Here is a 16303-nt window from a genome sequence, read left to right on the forward strand (position 1 = left end):
TTACTCTATAAAATCACACAATCACAGATGAAAACTCTCCACCATCTCACTCAATGCAGTTTTTTATTTACTTATGGCATATTCTTACTTGCAGCTATAGGAACATAAGCTTATGAATTCTCGACTCAGCATCTGTGAACCTTTAGCATTGCATGAACCCAAGTTCCTTCCAAGGCTGTAAATCAAACCCTTCAGTGTCTGTGGAAGTTTCTGTCTTTCCATTTCCCACAGCCCAGCAAAGGATTTGTGACACTTTGTGACAGAGGAGAACCTGCCAGGCAATTTTGTGTTTGCTGTAGGGAAGGCTGGGTTGCTCTGCATCAATTCCCAGAGCAGCGCAGAGCATTGGCTTTGTGATGTCAGGGCATGGATGCCACCTTGTCGTGGTGACATCCCAAGGTTGCCTTGGTGCACAGAAGGCCTCAGGGTCAGAGCAGCTCTTGGGCTTGCTCAGTGCAGGAGCATCCTCCTGCTTGAGGCGTTTGTCAGTGGGCAGCTGCACACTGACAGGAGCCTTGTTTGTTCTTGTGGTGGAGCAGAGTGTGCAAACTGGCACAGCAGTGCTACAATGATGGAGCAGCTCGCTGTTGCCTTTTGCGCCATTTATGTCATCGGCTACTCCGGCTATTACCTCACCAACCTGGCACGTAAGTAGAGGTTTTCCCTGGCTGGAACCTGAGCTGGCTTTTGTAGGTCTCCCTGCTCTTTCTTAGTGACCGGGTTGCTATTGAAACACAAAGACCATGAGGGTGCCCCTGGTTTGGTCAAGCTCCTGTCAACACCTTCAGCAAAACACGGGGTGTCTGTAGCCAGGGGGCTGCGGGCAGCATTTGCAGGGCTTCTGTTCCCTCCACGGGAGAGCCTGTGGCAGCAGAGTCTGGCATTTCCTCACTTTGCTGGCTCAATCTCTTGGGGTGACTTTACTTTTAAGATAGCTCTGAGAGCTGGGGAAGTTGAAACTGCTGGAGGCTGATGGGAGTTTTTTCTCCTGACTAATTCCTGGCCATGGGTGAGAATTGGCAGCGGTTTTAACTATTGAGAAGTGAGATCAACCTGTGAACACCACCTGAAGATGTGAGGCCGGGAATTTCTTGCTCTCTTTGGTTTCTGGCTTCTGACGAGGTCACAGGGCTCTGTCTCGGCCTCCTCCCCCCCTCCAGGCCGGACAAGGCTGCAGAGGGCGGGGTGGGGGGAGAAACGGAGCCGGCCAGCCTGACTTGGTTTGCAGTTTCTGCCACTGAACTGAAACCTGACACCATCAACATCTGCAGCTTTAGCAAGATTTTAACTCTTTTACTGCCTGCATGAGACTTGCAGATTAATCCTTTTTTTCCAGAGAGAGAGAGAGAGGGAGTGATCAACCATCAACCCATCAAAGAGAGTGAAGAAAAAAATTAACTTTAGAGGGGGAAGAGAAATAAGGAGATGCTTTAATAAGCTGAAATATTTTTCTGTTAAAGCTATGGAGATGGACAGTAGTGTTCTGAAAAAAACTCTTTTAATTCATGACAGAGTATATTGGGAGGAATGGAGTGTTTCCAAGTGTGGATTTTGAGCAAATGATGAAGTAGTTGTGACACTGTGAGATGCTGGAACAGAGCGGGAGAAGTAAGAGTTGAAGATTTGTGGCTTTTAAGAAGCAAAAAGAGAAAACTTCTGTTTCCAGGGGGACTCACAAAAACAGACAAAGAGAACTTTTGCCTTTGAATAACTCATTCATAAAAATGACATCCCTGGACTCATGACCCATAACACACCTCAGAGTGATGGGAAATGGGAGGAGACAACTGATGGCAGATTTCCGGGCAGCTGGCATCAGAGAAATAGAAAGCTATGAAGAAAAATAGTTTTCTTGTGAAAAACTCCACAGATAGCAGAAGAAGACTTCTGTTTCTCTACAAAGACTGATGAAAAGACTCTAGCAGGAATTGGGACTGTTGTAAACACCAAAGTTCTGAAGTTTTTTGTCTCCATGTTGTCATGTAAACAAGGGAATGGTTGGGTAGTGGGGGAGAAAAGGGTTGTTCTGGAAGTTTTATTCTGGTTTCTTATTCTTGTCGTTTTTGTAAATAAACTTTCTTTATTCCATTTAAGTTTTAAGCTTGTTTTGCTCTTGTTCTAATCCATACCTCACAGCAAGAAATAAGTAAGTTTTCTAGTGATTTTTTAGTTGCTGCTTTAAACCACAACAGTCAAGCAGGACACCTTTGAAAATGTAGACATGGGAGATCTTCTCAGATGCTGCTCTAAATAGGCCACGTTTCTCTCCAGTTTTCTCAAAGAATTTGGTTCCTTTTCCTTGCCCACTGCAGGTCATCTGAGCCGTGTGTTCAGAGGTGCCGATCCTGAGGTGAGTCAGAAAGGAACATTTGATGCTCCTGGTGTTTCAGAATTGTGCAGGGAACTGTGAGCTTGGCCTGTGGCAGTAGAGTGCAGAGGGCCAGTTGGGTGGGCTGAAAGAAGATCCATTTCCATGTTTACAACAGCAATAGCAAAGGCATTGTTGGCTATTTCCCAATTTTCCATTGCAGAGCTTTAAAAGAACTCAAAGCTCAGATTTGCAGAGAGAACGTTGCTTGATGATAGTAGCCAGGGTGAACTCTAATTCAGAGCTATTTTCTGCCTGGCTGAATTAACCCATTTTAATTTAGTTGGAGAGACTTAGAATCCCATTGCTATCAAAGCTGATGATTTGTGCTTGGTAGAGCTGGTTGTAGAAATCGAGCTGAAGAGAAATAAGGTTCTAAATGATAGGGAGCTGCCTGTCCCTAACTCCACCATCTGTCCACAGAGCCCAGAAGCAAGAGCAGACTCTGCTGTGGCTCCCTCTGCTCCTGGAGAAGAGGCCAAAGAGGAGCAAAATGAGCAAAAGGAGCACGAGCCTCCAGCTGTGGTCACAGCCCAGCCTGACCATGCCCAGACAGTAAGTGCCAGTGCTGGGTGCTGCTGTCTTTAGTGCAAGGCAGAGCTGCAAGTTTCTGAGCAGCCAGCACTTGCTGTTGCTGGCTGAAGATGCTGAGTGCTGGAGTCCTGCCAGCACCCAGCCATTCCCCCATCCCGTGGCAGCTGGAAATTGGGCTTTGAGCCGTCGTGCTGAGGCCCCAAAGCGCTGCTGCCTGCGGGTGAGCAGCTGGCTGCTTGGCTCAGGGAAGCTCTGTCTCTTGGCTTCTGCCAAGCCATGGCCAAGGGCTCACACGGCATTTCTGGGGCTCACAGGGCTTGGTTTGTTTGCTGTCCCTTTTTGGAAACCTCTGGATGACCTGGAGAAGTGTTCTGCAGTTTTCTGGAGTAATTCTTCACTGCTACAGAGTCTTTTAGGCCACCTGTCTTTTGGCTTTTGATAAGCTGCAAGGAGATGATTGTGTTGTCCATGAAGCTGTGGCCGGCCATTCTTGTCCTGTGTGGCCAAAGAAACAAACTGCGTAGTTCTGAACCCTTCTTCTGAGGCAAAATCCACAAGTGGCCAGTTTCTCTTGATACGTTTTGTGGTGAAGTCTGCAGCTTTGGAAACTGCATTGGAGCCTAGTGTGGGGGCAAAGCTGCAAGTCCTTGAGTGCTGTCTTGTGTTGCTAAGAACCCCTTTAGAGATGGTTGTTTTTTGTACTCAGAGCTGTTTTCCTCCTCCTGCCTCTTCTGTCCTGACACTCCCTGTTTAACCTATAAATTTCTGCCTGTCCTAGTGAGGTGGGACAATTCCATGGTTTAGGTGGTTTTTGGTGACTTTGGTCATACATGCATTACATGACCCATGGCTTCCTTCATTGGCATCCCTAGGGGTGTGTCAATTAATTTGTTGGTGGGGCCTTTTGAGGATCTCTGTCAGTGCCACTCAGAATTCTCAGCTGACAAAAGAGGGAGGAGAAACACCTTGGTCCTCTTCCATATCCTGAGGTGGCCATAGAGGCTCTCTGACCTGCAGCAGAGGATCAAATTGCACACATCCTTGTCTCCTGAATGAGCAGGATTTCTAACAAGAGTGTAGATGTCAGAAGGGCAGGAGTGGCAGGGCAGGCCTGAAAAGGGCAGCTCCCAGGCACTTGCTCTCCATTTGTGTGTACAGAACATCGAGGCAGAGCCCCAGGCAGAGCTGCCCGAAGCTCCAAGGGCCATCATGGCAGTGAAGAGGAGGCCTGAGGAGGACAGAAGCATCGAAGAGGAGATGAATCTCCCCTGGCAGAGAGGAAATCAACAGAACCAGGTGAGTGAAAGAGTGGCAGACACTCCACTCATGAAAATTCCTCTCTGTCATTCTTCACAGGCCTCTGATGAGGAGCTTCTGGCAGAGCTGCAGGAAACTGAGGCTAGGATCAGGGCAAGGGAGAAGAGGCTGGAGGAAGAAAGGAAAATCATCCAAGAGAAATTCCATCTCCTCGCTCAGCAGCAAGAGGCTCTAGAAAATCGAGTGAGTGAAAGAGCGATAGGCACAGCAGTCACTGCAGTCTGGTGCTTTCTGCCCTTCTTGCCTTTCCTCTGCAGAGCAGCAGGGGGCTGGGCTGATGCCTCTCAGTGCCATCCTGCTGTAGTGTCTATCCCAGCTGCTTGGAAGGACATTTCCTGCTGTGCTCAATCTCAGCTGCTGCCCTGGACAGTGGCACCAGTCATTTGCCCCTTTTGCCAGCACTCATCTCAAGGGATTCCTGCTGGCCTGCTCCTGCTCTCCTTGTTTCTTCAGGGCTTTTTGCAAGTGAACACAGTCCCCCAGACAGATTTGGAATACAAGCTGCAAGCTGTCTCTATCCCTTGGTGAATCTGCTGCTGTCCTGCTCTTTCCCTTTGCTCACAGTCAATGAGCCTTGGCACACAGGGACAAGCTGTGGTCTCTGACTGCTTTGTTCTCTTTGACTTGAGGTGGACGTGTTGATATCTCACCTGGCAGCCTGCGAAGGCTTCCAGCAAATGCCTGCTGATGAAGAGCCCCAAGGTCGGCGGCAGGCACAGGTACTGTCCCAAGCACAAGTGCTGCAGGCTGAGCACCTTCTGAAGATGGTGCAGGAAAAGAGGACTGAAGGGGAGGAGCTCCAACATTAGAACAAGGAGCTGCAAATGTGTCTGCAGCCCTTGGAGGGGGAAAGGGATCCTTGGGAGGAAGTGCAATGGTCATTGTTGTAGTCATCCTTGAGAAAATCCAGGAAAATGGAAAATGAAACTGGCCATCAACTTGATTAAAACCAACCTTGGGTTTTGACCATTTGGTTCCAGAAGTGGGCATCCAAAAAATCCAGTTGATGAGCTTTGCATGTGGCTAACAGCAACTTCCTAAGGGCTTGCATTTGAAAAGGGAACTCGGGGTAATCTCTGCCAGCCAGCTTTCTGACACAAACTCCTTTCTTCTCGCAGATATACAGAGGCTCTTCCATTCAATCTGCTGCAGCAGCAGCAGCAGCAGCATCTAAAGGAGCCTTTGTTGCCCAAGCTGAGCAGTGGAGCCCGGGCAGTTTGTCCATTTCCAGCAGTGACACATCTGCTGCTCAGCTCCAGGAGAGCCTGGGAGACTTCGTGGAGCAACTGAGTACGTCTGGTGTATTTCTTGTCTGAGGGACAGTGTATTGTGTGCACGTGCCAGCAGAGCTGTAGCAAATGATCCTCCTCACTTTGGTGTCCCAGAGACATTTAGGACTCCCCATAGGAACTGCTGTGCTCTGAGGCAGCGAGAGAGTGCTCTGGCTGTTCCTGCTGCCTCTGAGGGCAGCTTGGACTGGCTCGGCTTTGCCTGGCATTCCCTTGCCACTAAAGGCAGAAGCAGGAATTGTTCTTGGATCAGCAGGAGGCTGTGGCCCAGCAAATGATCTATGCAAGTCCTGTGTGCTAGTGGCCAAACTGAACAGAATATTTGATTCCTAGATTCTCCTTAGACTCCAGACTTCCCACCTGTCGTCAGAACCAAAAGACTTCAGAGATATTGATTGGTTTTGGGGTTTTGTCTTTTTGTTGTGGTTCTGTTTTCTGTGTGCTGTTTTTTATAGATTTTTGTTTTGGTTTTGGTGTTTTTTTGGTAGAGTTTGTTTTTTCTCCATCCTGAAAGAGCTGTTCTGCCCCATGTGTCTTACTAGTGTCATTTTTAGGACTGTTTTTATTGCCTCTACTACATCTACAAGGTTTTTATGAGAATGCTGTATTTTTGTCAGTGAGGACTCGTTTGAAAGAACATCAGGTGACAGCAGAAACAGAGAGCAAGAGATGTTTTCATTGTGCCCACAATGAAGAAACAGATACTTGTGTAACAATCTGTAATTAATATCCTAGTTTTATTTTTATAAAGATGTGTCCAAGAGACACATCCACGTGGTGTGATCAGATAAAATAGCACTGCAGGCATTTCTCAGGAGCGAGCCTGCAGCCCCTGTGCTGTGTATTCCTCAGATCCATGGCACTTTTTCATACCTGATTCCCAGCCATTCCCATGACTCTCAGAATCCTACCTATTGGCCCAAGCCCTGCTCAGATCAGTCTCTGGGAAAACACATCAAGCCCTTTGTGATTTTGCAGCACAACCCATTTAATCTGCTTCTTGCCCATAACTGCTGCCAGTGCTGTGCTCTCAGAAAAGACCTGGTGGGGCTGAGAAAAGATCCCAGCTGATTTGATCCCACCTTCACCTGCTGGGACACAAAATGGCCTTGATCTGCACCTGGCTGTGTCTGATCTCCAAGGCAATGCTGTTGTGTCCTGAACAGGGGCCACAGCTTGTCAGGGGCTCAGGCTGGCTGTGTCTTCTTGCCATTGCTTGTCAGTGCTCATGCTTGGCCTTTGCCAGCCTTGTGCTGTGCCCTGCTGTGCTCTCTGCGCTTCATTTCCTTCCAAGGACTGGACAAAATCAGTCTCTCTGCTGCCCATTTGTACTGCACAACTGCCTGTCTTGTTGCTGCTGTGCTTGCTGCCCAGCTGACCACAGAGGGTTCAGAGCCCCAGACAGCGGGGCTGCCTTTGGCATCTCCTGCAAGTTCGGATCTCTGCCTGAAAGTCAGCATCTTGCATTTTGTTTCCCTCAGGGAGAATGGTGAACAAGGAAAATCCCATCACAAAATACATTGAACTGGAAAGTCTTGGCAGCGGGTGAGTCCAACCACAGTCACTTCTACACAGCCATGGGCCAGGTGTTTCACTGGGGGAATATCCATCAAGTGGGAAGTCAGACAAGTTGTCCACATGTTTAGACAGCGGGCTTAGTCTGCCCCATCTCTCAGTACTGGCCAGAATTTGTCAAGTGTGCTCAGAAGGCATTGTCAAAGACATCTCCATGCTGCCAAGGTCTTGCCTGCAGCAAGGAACAGAACCTGGGAAATCTGCTTGTCTCTCAAGTGTGGGACAGCTCAGGATTCATTTCCTCAGCATTTTTGGATGTCTCCAAATCATCTGGCCACACTAATGAAAGGAGAAGAATCTTGCTTGCCTGAAAGCACAACCTACCCCCGATGAGAGCTGTCAGATAACAGTTCTCAGGAACATTTCTCTCCAAGAGTTTGCTAAAGGAAATACTCCGTGCTCAGGGTTAGAATTGCACAGTTTAGAAGCTGATAGCCGAGATGAAGGAATAAGCTGCCTTTTGGAGCTGAGGCAGTAAAGCCCAAGGCTTCAGGAACAGGCCCAGTGCCCAGGCACCTGAGGGGAAAATGCATCATCTGCCTTCTGGCAGACCCCTCCTGCAACCTGCAGCTTTTAGGCATTTACAGCAGAGCTCTCCTGTCTGGACTGGCTTCCACTGCAAGATCTAAATGGCTTCTCCTTTCTTTGCTGCTGTTTTGTTTCTAGGGGTTTTGGAGAGGTTTCCAGAGCACTTGACATTGTAACAGGAGGAGAGGTAAATGTCAACAGCCCCTGCAGCCTCTGCTGCTCTCCAGGCCTTTCCCCACTGCTGACAGCTGTGGCTGGAGCTTTGAGTAGAGCTGTGCTGAAAAGGCACAAGAAGCACAGACTGGAGCCAGCCTGCAAATTGCACTTGGAACAGGCTTTGTGGACAAGGCAAATCACCAGTGGCCATGTGTCCTGTAACTGACCCCCAAGGGAGCAGAGAAATGGGCTGTTGGAATGTCACTCCCTAATTACTCCAGTGATGAGGTCTAATCACAAGGCACTTGGGCACAGCTTGGCTGTGCCATTCCAAAATCACTTGCTCCATGTGTGTTGTGGTCTCATGCTACCAATTTTCTCAAATTACTCCTTTTCAATGTCATTTGAGGTGGCCATAAAGAAAATAAATGTGCAAGGAGTGAGTAGGAAGATACTAACCATGAATGAAATCAGGATCATGGAGAGCAATAGGAGTCCCAGGATCGTGAATTACTTAGCCAGGTGAGTGGTCACGGTCCTATCCCTTGAATGTTTCTTTACATACTACAGGCATGAGAGCTTAAAAACTCACTTTGGTCACTGGCAGGAAATAGAGCTGTTAATGATTATTTCTCTACTTATCTCCAATGGATGGGAAGAGACTGCATTTTGTCTGCATGAATCCACCCTGGCAAATGCAGACTGAAAATGGTTCAAAACCCTGCATCAGCTCTATCTTAAGAATTCAATACCTTGTAAGTTCATTGCCTCCACAGTTCTTTGGGCTTGAGTTTTTCAAGTTTCTTAAATGCTGATGAACCATCCAAGAGAGGATTGCCCTTGCATTGTTGCCCCTCTTTTCCATTGCTGTGCATGCCAGGAAGACTAGGTGCTTATTTCCAGAAATGCCATGCGTGACAGGTTTTTTATCTGGGCTCTTCCTAAACTGCCTTTCTCCTTGAGACAGCACAGACTGCAAACACTGCACAGCCTAGAGGCAATGTCTATTCCTTTTCTTCTGCCCTTGTCTCCAAGGGACCCAGAAACAAGACTCAAGCAAAAAACCAACCTAGCCGTGCATGTTCACCTGCATGGCCTTGTTTCCTTTTTTCAGCTACCTTGTGCATGAGGAACTCTGGCTGGTGATGGAGTACATGGACGGAGGCACTCTGAGAGATCTCATCGACGAGATTCAAATGTCTGAAGGAGAGATTGCAGCTGTCAGTCGGGAGGTCAGGGATCCCATCTGTGCTTCCAAGGCCTTGAGCTGCATTGTCTGGGAAACAGGGGCTCAGAACGGGAGGGATTTCATGGGCCAAGCTTGGTTTCTGTGCTGCTGCTCGGCTATGGGCAAGCAAGAGCATCTCAAGGGAACTGTCTGCCAGTGCCCCTACACTCACTGGACTCACTTCCTGTACTCTTATCCCCTGCTCTTGTATTCTAGCTCTGTCTCTTGCATTGGCATTTGCACTTCTCCACCTTGCCTAGCTAAACTTTTGCCTGTCTGCACTACATTCCTTGGCTCTAAAGCAAAGGTGTGCTGGCAGGATTTGAAACCAACAGGAAAGAAAAAAAGAGAGACTAATTTCTTTTAGTTCTCAGCTGAAAAGGATAGTAGTGCAGCCCAAATGCTGTTTGCTTCTGAGCACATGCACTGCAGCTGCAGTCACCCTGGCTGCTTTGCAGGGGACAGTCTACAACAGCAGTTGCTGGTGCTCTTTCAAAAGCTGACATGCCTTTCCTGAGAAAGGTGCTGCTCTGCTCCTGTTGGAGCAGCAGGCTCTTGCTCTCAATGGCGCTGTGTTCTGCCATTCCTCCCCATTCCCCTGCAAAGGGAACCTTCCACAGCTGTTTCCTTGCTTGTGCGATGAACTCACAGCACTACTTTTTGTCCCCCTGGTTCTGTTTTCTCTCTCAGTGCCTGCAAGGACTGGATTTTCTTCACTCCAACCACGTGATCCATCGAGATGTCAAGAGCAACAACATCCTTCTCAGAACCGACGGCTCTGTCAAGCTGGGTCAGTGTATTCTTGCTCAGCTTCAGCCTTCCAGGAATGGGGGGTGTGGGGCTGCTTTCAGTGACTGCCAGCTCCCCAAAAATGCTGCTGCTGGCAGTGCAGGGGTCCCCCCTGCTGTGGGCTGAAGGCACAGTTGCAGGGTGCACACAGCTATGACAAGGAACCACAAGCAGCCCAGAGTGCTATTGCTCTGTGTGTGTCTGTGTGTGTTCCTTCCAGAGGGAGGGAGCTGCAATCTAAACCTTCAGGGGAACAAAAGGCACTGCTGGAGGAAGTGTAAAAAATGGGGGGATGTTTGAAGTAGCCAATTCATATTTCCTTGGCTAAAGCCTCAGATAAAGAGATCAGGGAGTGTCGTCCAGGAAATTCAACTGCACATTCTCAAACTTCTACTGGGGAATTCTTTGGCTTGGTTTCCTAATTGAGAGTATGAAATTTAAAAGAGTATTTTGCTTTCTCCTCAGCTGATTTTGGCCTTTCTGCTCAGCTCACCCCTGAGCAAAATCAGCGGTGCTCGGTGACCGGGACTCCTTGGTGGATGGCACCTGAAGTGGTGAAGCGTCAACCATATGGCCCCAAAGTGGACGTGTGGTCTTTTGGAATTGTGGCAATTGAAATGGCCGAACAAAAAACTCCTTATGACAGTTTCACTGCTCGATCGGTAAGGAGCAAATACTCTCTGATCCCGCTGTCTTTCTCACCTGTCCCGTGTTCTCTGCTCACTGCACAAAATCCCATGGCCATCTGCTGGAAGTACTTCCACCAAGGCCCCTTCTACAAATGGCCCTGCAGCACATCAGCATCTGCTGGAGCTTTGGTTGCAGCACTGGGGGAACTCAAGCCTTACCTCGCCCAAACCATCTCCATTCTCAGGCAGCATTTTGCTTTGCCTTACAAGTCGCTCCAGCTCTTTTGGCTGTGTAGATGGCCCCAGGAATAGAAAACAAGCGTCTCAGAGCTGGTGTTATCTTTCCAGAAATGAAGCAAAGAAACTCAAACCAAACCAAGTTTCTAAAACAGTGCTTTTGAGAGAAGAAGTGCAGCCCCATTCTTCTCACAGGGAAACTTGCCTGAAACCTGGAGATGAGGCTGTAAAGCCAGAGTCTCTTCTGCTTCTTGTGCAGTGCTGCTGAGACACTCAGTGACCACCTTCTTTCATAACCCAAGCCACTTTCTCCATATCACCAAGCTGGAGCCTGGTGACGGGGAGAGCCTGCCAAAACCTCCTGTTTGTTTCCTGGCACTTTCTGGGATGGGCACAGCGTTAATGCATTGACTTGAGAATCCAACGAGCACAGGCTTACCACAGGGATGACACTTCTGATTTCACCGTGAATATTTTCCTTTTGCCACATAAAGGAACCTGAAATTTTCAGAGTGCTGAGAGACAGAGCTGCAGGTTGCTCCTGTGTGCCCAAACAGGCATTTTCAACCCAATACATTTGTGGAGGCATCTTAATGTGTCTGTGTTGAAAATGAGATTCCAAAGGTTTGTTTCCTTCCCTGAGGAACACCTGCTGCATTTCCTTTCTTTTCTTCTAATTACCATCATTTTCAAGAACAGGACAAAAAGCTGGATGAGTTTTGTTTTATGGCAGCTGTGCTTAAGGGACCAACAAGCACTGCAGAGATTCTTTTCATGTAATAATTCTTGGAAATAGTAGAGTTAGTTAGAATAGCAAAATTCCTCTTCCAAAAAGGCTGCCAAGCTGCTGGGAATCCTCCGAGAAGGAAACATGTATTTGCTGATGTAGTTGACACTAACTAGATCAGGCAATGAAATCAGCTGCCAAGGCAAGATCTGCTGGATGTTGGCAAAGCTGTGGCTTTGGGGCTTGGGTTTTTTCATGATACAGGAAAGTCATCATCCAAATGCTACAGGAAAGTCATGTCTGCCTCTCTGTCAGGGCAAAAACTGCCACTGCAGAGTGGAGCTGAAACAATGGGCTCTGCGAGAACAGTTCCAGATGGGAAAGAAGCAGGTGGAGCCTTGTGTTTCCTTTTTCTCCAGGCTAAATTCCACATAGCCACAGAAGGGACCCCACAGCTGCGGCAGCCCGAGCAATTCTCGCCTTTGCTGCGTGACTTCCTGAGCTGCTGCCTGCAGAAAGGCGAGGCGCAGCGCTGGTCTGCCAAGGAGCTGCTGCAGGTAAAATGCCAAAAGGGCTGCAGGTGAAACAGTGTCCCAGGGATGGGCTCCTCCTCCACTGAAATCCAAGGCATCAGATGAGCCCCCATCCTCCTCCCTTCCAACCTTGGTGCTGTTCAGCTGACAGTGGGGAGCAATCCTAGACTGGGCTGGGCTGGCAGGGAGTGCTGGGTTTTAGCGCTGGCTAAAATCACCAGGGCACTTACTCATTTCTTGCTGGGAGCTATGGATTAGGAGAAGGGCAAAACAGGCTTCAAACTTCAAAGGAATAACAAATTTTATTATCAGGCCCACAAGAATAAGAAAGGTCTCACCTGTGCAGTGAAAGGGTTCAATCTCACCCAGGTCATGGCAGTCACGGTGTTGGATTTCAGGCTGTGCTGGGCCCCTCTCTCTGCCCGGGAGCCGCTGGGAGGGGAGGCTCGGCCTGGAGCCGTCGCTGCACGTCGGGGAGAGGGTTTAGTGTGGGCAAGATGTCAGCAGCCATGGCCTGGCCCAGCCTGGGGCCGGGGTCCCGCAGCCTCCATCCCCCGCCCGGGAGCCGCTGGGCTCTGGCCCGGCCTCCCCCAGGAGCACAGGCCGTGGGCGAGCAGGGCCGGCCTCACCACAGCTCCGTTACCTTCGGGCTCTGGAAGCAAAGAGGGCCAGTGCCCGGGCTGGTGGTTTTCAAAATGTGCATCATCACAGAGGCACATCTCATTTCTAAATGGTGCAAAATGTTGTCAGTTCTCAGAACTAGCCAGCCATTGGCCTGTCTCAGGCACAGAGGAAGCTCCCAGCAGCTTCTCTCAAAGAAATCACTTCCGTGCGGGGTTTCTTACTTCTTTCCCTAAATGTCAATTCATCTCAAACTAACACACAGGGACATGGAAAGGTCATCTAGTCTGTGTCCTGCAATGAGCAGGGACATCTTTCAAGAGATCAGGATACTCACACCTCAGATATTTCCAGGGGTGGGCCACCTACCAGCTCTTGGGTCACATCACCTGTGCCACTCTTGCCCCATGCTCCTGACCTACTCTGACTCAATCCCCTTTTTATTTAAAAAGTATTCCCCTGCCTTTGAAGCTCTTCGCTTGGAAAATCATGCTTTCTTGTTGTTTTCTTTTCCTTTCTGCAGCATCAATTTATAACATCGGCCATGCCTGGGTCCAGCCTGGCACCTCTCATCCTTGCAGTGAAGAAGTGGAAGGAGGAGACAGGAATGCGCCAATCAATTTCAAACTATTTTCCATGACCACCTTAGAGTAGGACTGTAGAGAAGGACTGTAGTGTAGGATTGTAGAGTAGGATTGTAGTGCAGGATGGTAGTGTAGGTTTGTAGTGTAGGATTGTAGAGTAGGATTTTAAATAAAATTTCTAAAATCTCAACTCCTTTGGAACATTTCTCTCCTTCTGACCCTGTGAGAAAGCTCAACATTTCCTCCTGAATTGTCAGTTTTTTCTTAGAGGTGGAAAGTGACATTGATGGCTTCTTTGGTACGGTTTGTAACTGGGGAAGGCTCCTCTTTATTCATCCTCTCCAGACCACACTGCCTTTGGAATATAGCCAACTGGCCAGGTTTTTCCCAGCTGTGGCATTTCTATTTGAGGCAGAAACAGCAATGGCATTTGCAGGAAAAACCAAAGGAGGAGCAGTGCAACGCAAACATCCTGTGCAGATGCAGGCTGTGCAGATGTGACTCGAGAACATTTGGGTTCCTGCCACTTGGATTTGTATCCCTAAGAGAAATCTCTTTGGCTGGAGGAGAGTCTGGCTGAAGAGAGAAAGCAGAAAGAGCAGTGAGGGTGCTGTGCAAGGTCTCCTGTGGTGCAGAGCTGTCAGCGACTGTGAGGTGAGAGCGGGCCCGGCCTTGGCCAGGCTGGAGCCCCAGCAGAGCCCTGGCAGAGCCCGGAGAAGCCTGAGCCTCGGCAGAGGCAGGCTGGAAGGAGGCCCTTGGAGCTGCAAGAGGCAGCAGCCTGGCCCTGGCTGCCTCTTGCTGGCACCAGGCAAATCCTCCGCTCTCAGAGCCAAGCTGGCAGCTGGCTGCTCCTGAGGGGAAGCGGCGCCGTGCTGGGCACAGCACACACTGGTGCCATGGGCTGTCTGGAGTCTGCACAGGAGGAGAGAAAGGCAAAGAGCAGCCCAGGGCTGCTGCCCTGCCTGACCATTGCTGCTCTTCTGCCACCTGCCCTGGAACTCCTGGCAATGGTCAGCAGTGTGTGCAGCACTCTGGGCACAGGGGGAGGGAGCCGGGCTGCTCCGCAGGCTCCAGCACAGGGCAGTTGTCGTTCCGATTGGGAACGGCTAGGAAGAACGACAATGGACTCTCTAGGGAGTCACGACAGGAGAATTCCTAGTTTATTGCTTCAGCTCTGTCTTATAGACAGATACGTGGAAAGTACAGAAAGGAAACTCTTATTGGTTAACAAAGTACTACATCGCTATCATTGGTCAGGGGCACTTTGCTCCCCCTGACTTTCTCTTGCAAGGAGAAACAACAGGTTGCAAAACAACACCTGCAAGGCTGTTTAGTATCTCTGAGAATTGTTTTAATTCCTTCTCATGTTTTTCCCAGGCTATTTTCTCAGGCAGCCTGAGGAGCCATGCGGCCTGCAATTGTACAGGCACTGTGGCTCAGATTTAGCATCCATAACTCACCCTTTTCTGTTAAATAAAAAAGCAGTATTTGTTTTATATTCTACTGGGCCCTTGTAGAACAAAGAACAAACACAGCTTAAGAGGTTTCTTTTACTAGAAATTAGAATGGATGCTGATTTAGAATTAATTTAGAATTTTGGTTTATGTTTTGGTATTTAGGATTTGTTCTCCTTGCAAGGATTTGATGGTTGAGTCTAATATTTCTAATTCAGTGAATTAATACACACACTATACAAAACTATATACAACATTGTTAGTCTGTTCGAATTGACAGTCTAACATGTCAATAGAGTAGTTTGAAAGAATACTAAAGTGATAAAAACAATGCAATTTATATGCAATTTGATCCCTTCTTCTTATCCCGCTTTTTTTTTTTTTTTTTTTTTTTTTTTTTTTTTTTCAAATACAATTGAGGGATTTTTGAGGGATTTATAAAGTTTTCATGGTTGCTGTTATTGTTCATCGGGTTTGAACAGTAGTTCATGAATTTCAGGAAGGTTTAGGGAATTTGAAGTTACCATCTCTTCACGGCTGTTTGTCAGTTCTGTAAACACAAAATTTAAAAAAAAAAAATACAAAGTGAGTTAGTTTTGGGTCCCACAGGGACTGCAGGACTTTGGCACGGCTCAGGCCGCTGGAGCCAACGGGTCGGCTTCGGGTCGATACAGAAGGTCCCGGTGGAGTGGCCCGCCGTTGTCTTTCTCTCCCCCCGCCACCTTTATGGGTGCGGGGGGGCTGCTGCTAGAGTTCAGATCGGGAGCGGAGCACGGCAAGCGCTCTCTTTCCCTCCCGCGCCTCCCTGCTGGAGCGCGGGGGGAGCGAACTGGGCGCAGGGCTAGCGCCTCCCGCGCACGCGCGGGGAGAGCGAGGTCGCCGGCCCCCCCCGCCTGCGCTTTCTCGCCGGTGCTTCAGACGCGCGGGGGGGGCGATGCTTGCCACGGGCCTGGCCCCGGCCTCAGATTTGGGTTTGAGTTCGGGTTTTTTGGGGTTTTCACGGCCGGCGGCGGCGGGCAGGCACAGGGGGAAGGTGAGGCTGCTGCTTTTCTTCTCCCCGCCGCTCCTCCGCCCGCGGTTGGCCGGCGGCCGGCCGGACCCCGGCTGGTGGCGGCGGGCAGGCACAGGGGGAACGCGGCCACTGCCTCCCCTCCCCCCGCCTCGGCGGCGGCGGCCCGCCGCACTCTGGATCCGCGCTCGGCCTCTCCGGCGGCGGTGGCCCGCGCGCCGGGCGCGGGGGAGTTGAGCGCCGACTCTCTCCCCCTGCCCCGCCGCGCTGACTGGCCGCAGCGGGGATGTCTGCGCTTTTGTTCGCGGCACAGAAGGAAGAAGCTCGGACAGCGCGGAGGCGCTGGAGAAAGGGGGTTCTGCGGCGGCCGGCAGTGGCACTTTTGGCGCCGGCGGAGGCTCTGCGGGTGGCACAGGCGCAGGCGGGCAGTCTCCCGTTGGCAAAGCCCGGGCGCCCAGCTCCGCGGATGGCAGCCGCTCAAACCTCTCTGGAGAGGGAGATCTCTGGGCTGCGGGTTGCTCTCGCTCGCCGCTAAAGTCCTCCGAGGGTCTGGGCAGAGCTAAAGGAGCACTATGCAGCTCATCCACGGTTTCACTGTCCTCAGACTGGCTCCGTTTCAGCGCTTTAAAAAGCACTCCCCAGGTGGCTGCTAGGCTACCCACGCTGGTATCTCCATTAGTCAATTCTGACCATAAATAGTCTCCTATCGACAACCAAGTCTTGAG

The 16303-nt window shown here is 49.8% G+C and overlaps 1 protein-coding gene across 1 annotated transcript; it reads left to right on the top strand.

Annotated features, from left to right (window-relative positions):
* The first annotated feature begins 436 nt into the window (after positions 1-436).
* Positions 437-13305, top strand: LOC147648682 (uncharacterized). Its single transcript, XM_086866531.1, has 14 exons — positions 437-647; positions 2313-2350; positions 2792-2923; positions 4061-4402; positions 4849-4938; positions 5338-5509; positions 6990-7053; positions 7750-7798; positions 8177-8289; positions 8882-8999; positions 9686-9785; positions 10250-10446; positions 11797-11934; positions 13055-13305. The coding sequence occupies exons 1-14, from the start codon at positions 569-571 to the stop codon at positions 13169-13171; spliced, it is 1749 nt and encodes a 582-aa protein (XP_086722657.1). The 5' UTR covers positions 437-568; the 3' UTR covers positions 13172-13305.
* Positions 13306-16303: the final 2998 nt, after the last annotated feature.

Source organism: Cyanistes caeruleus, chromosome 31 (assembly GCF_971803275.1).
Source record: "Cyanistes caeruleus chromosome 31, bCyaCae1.hap1.1, whole genome shotgun sequence".
Taxonomy (NCBI): Eukaryota; Metazoa; Chordata; class Aves; order Passeriformes; family Paridae; genus Cyanistes; species Cyanistes caeruleus.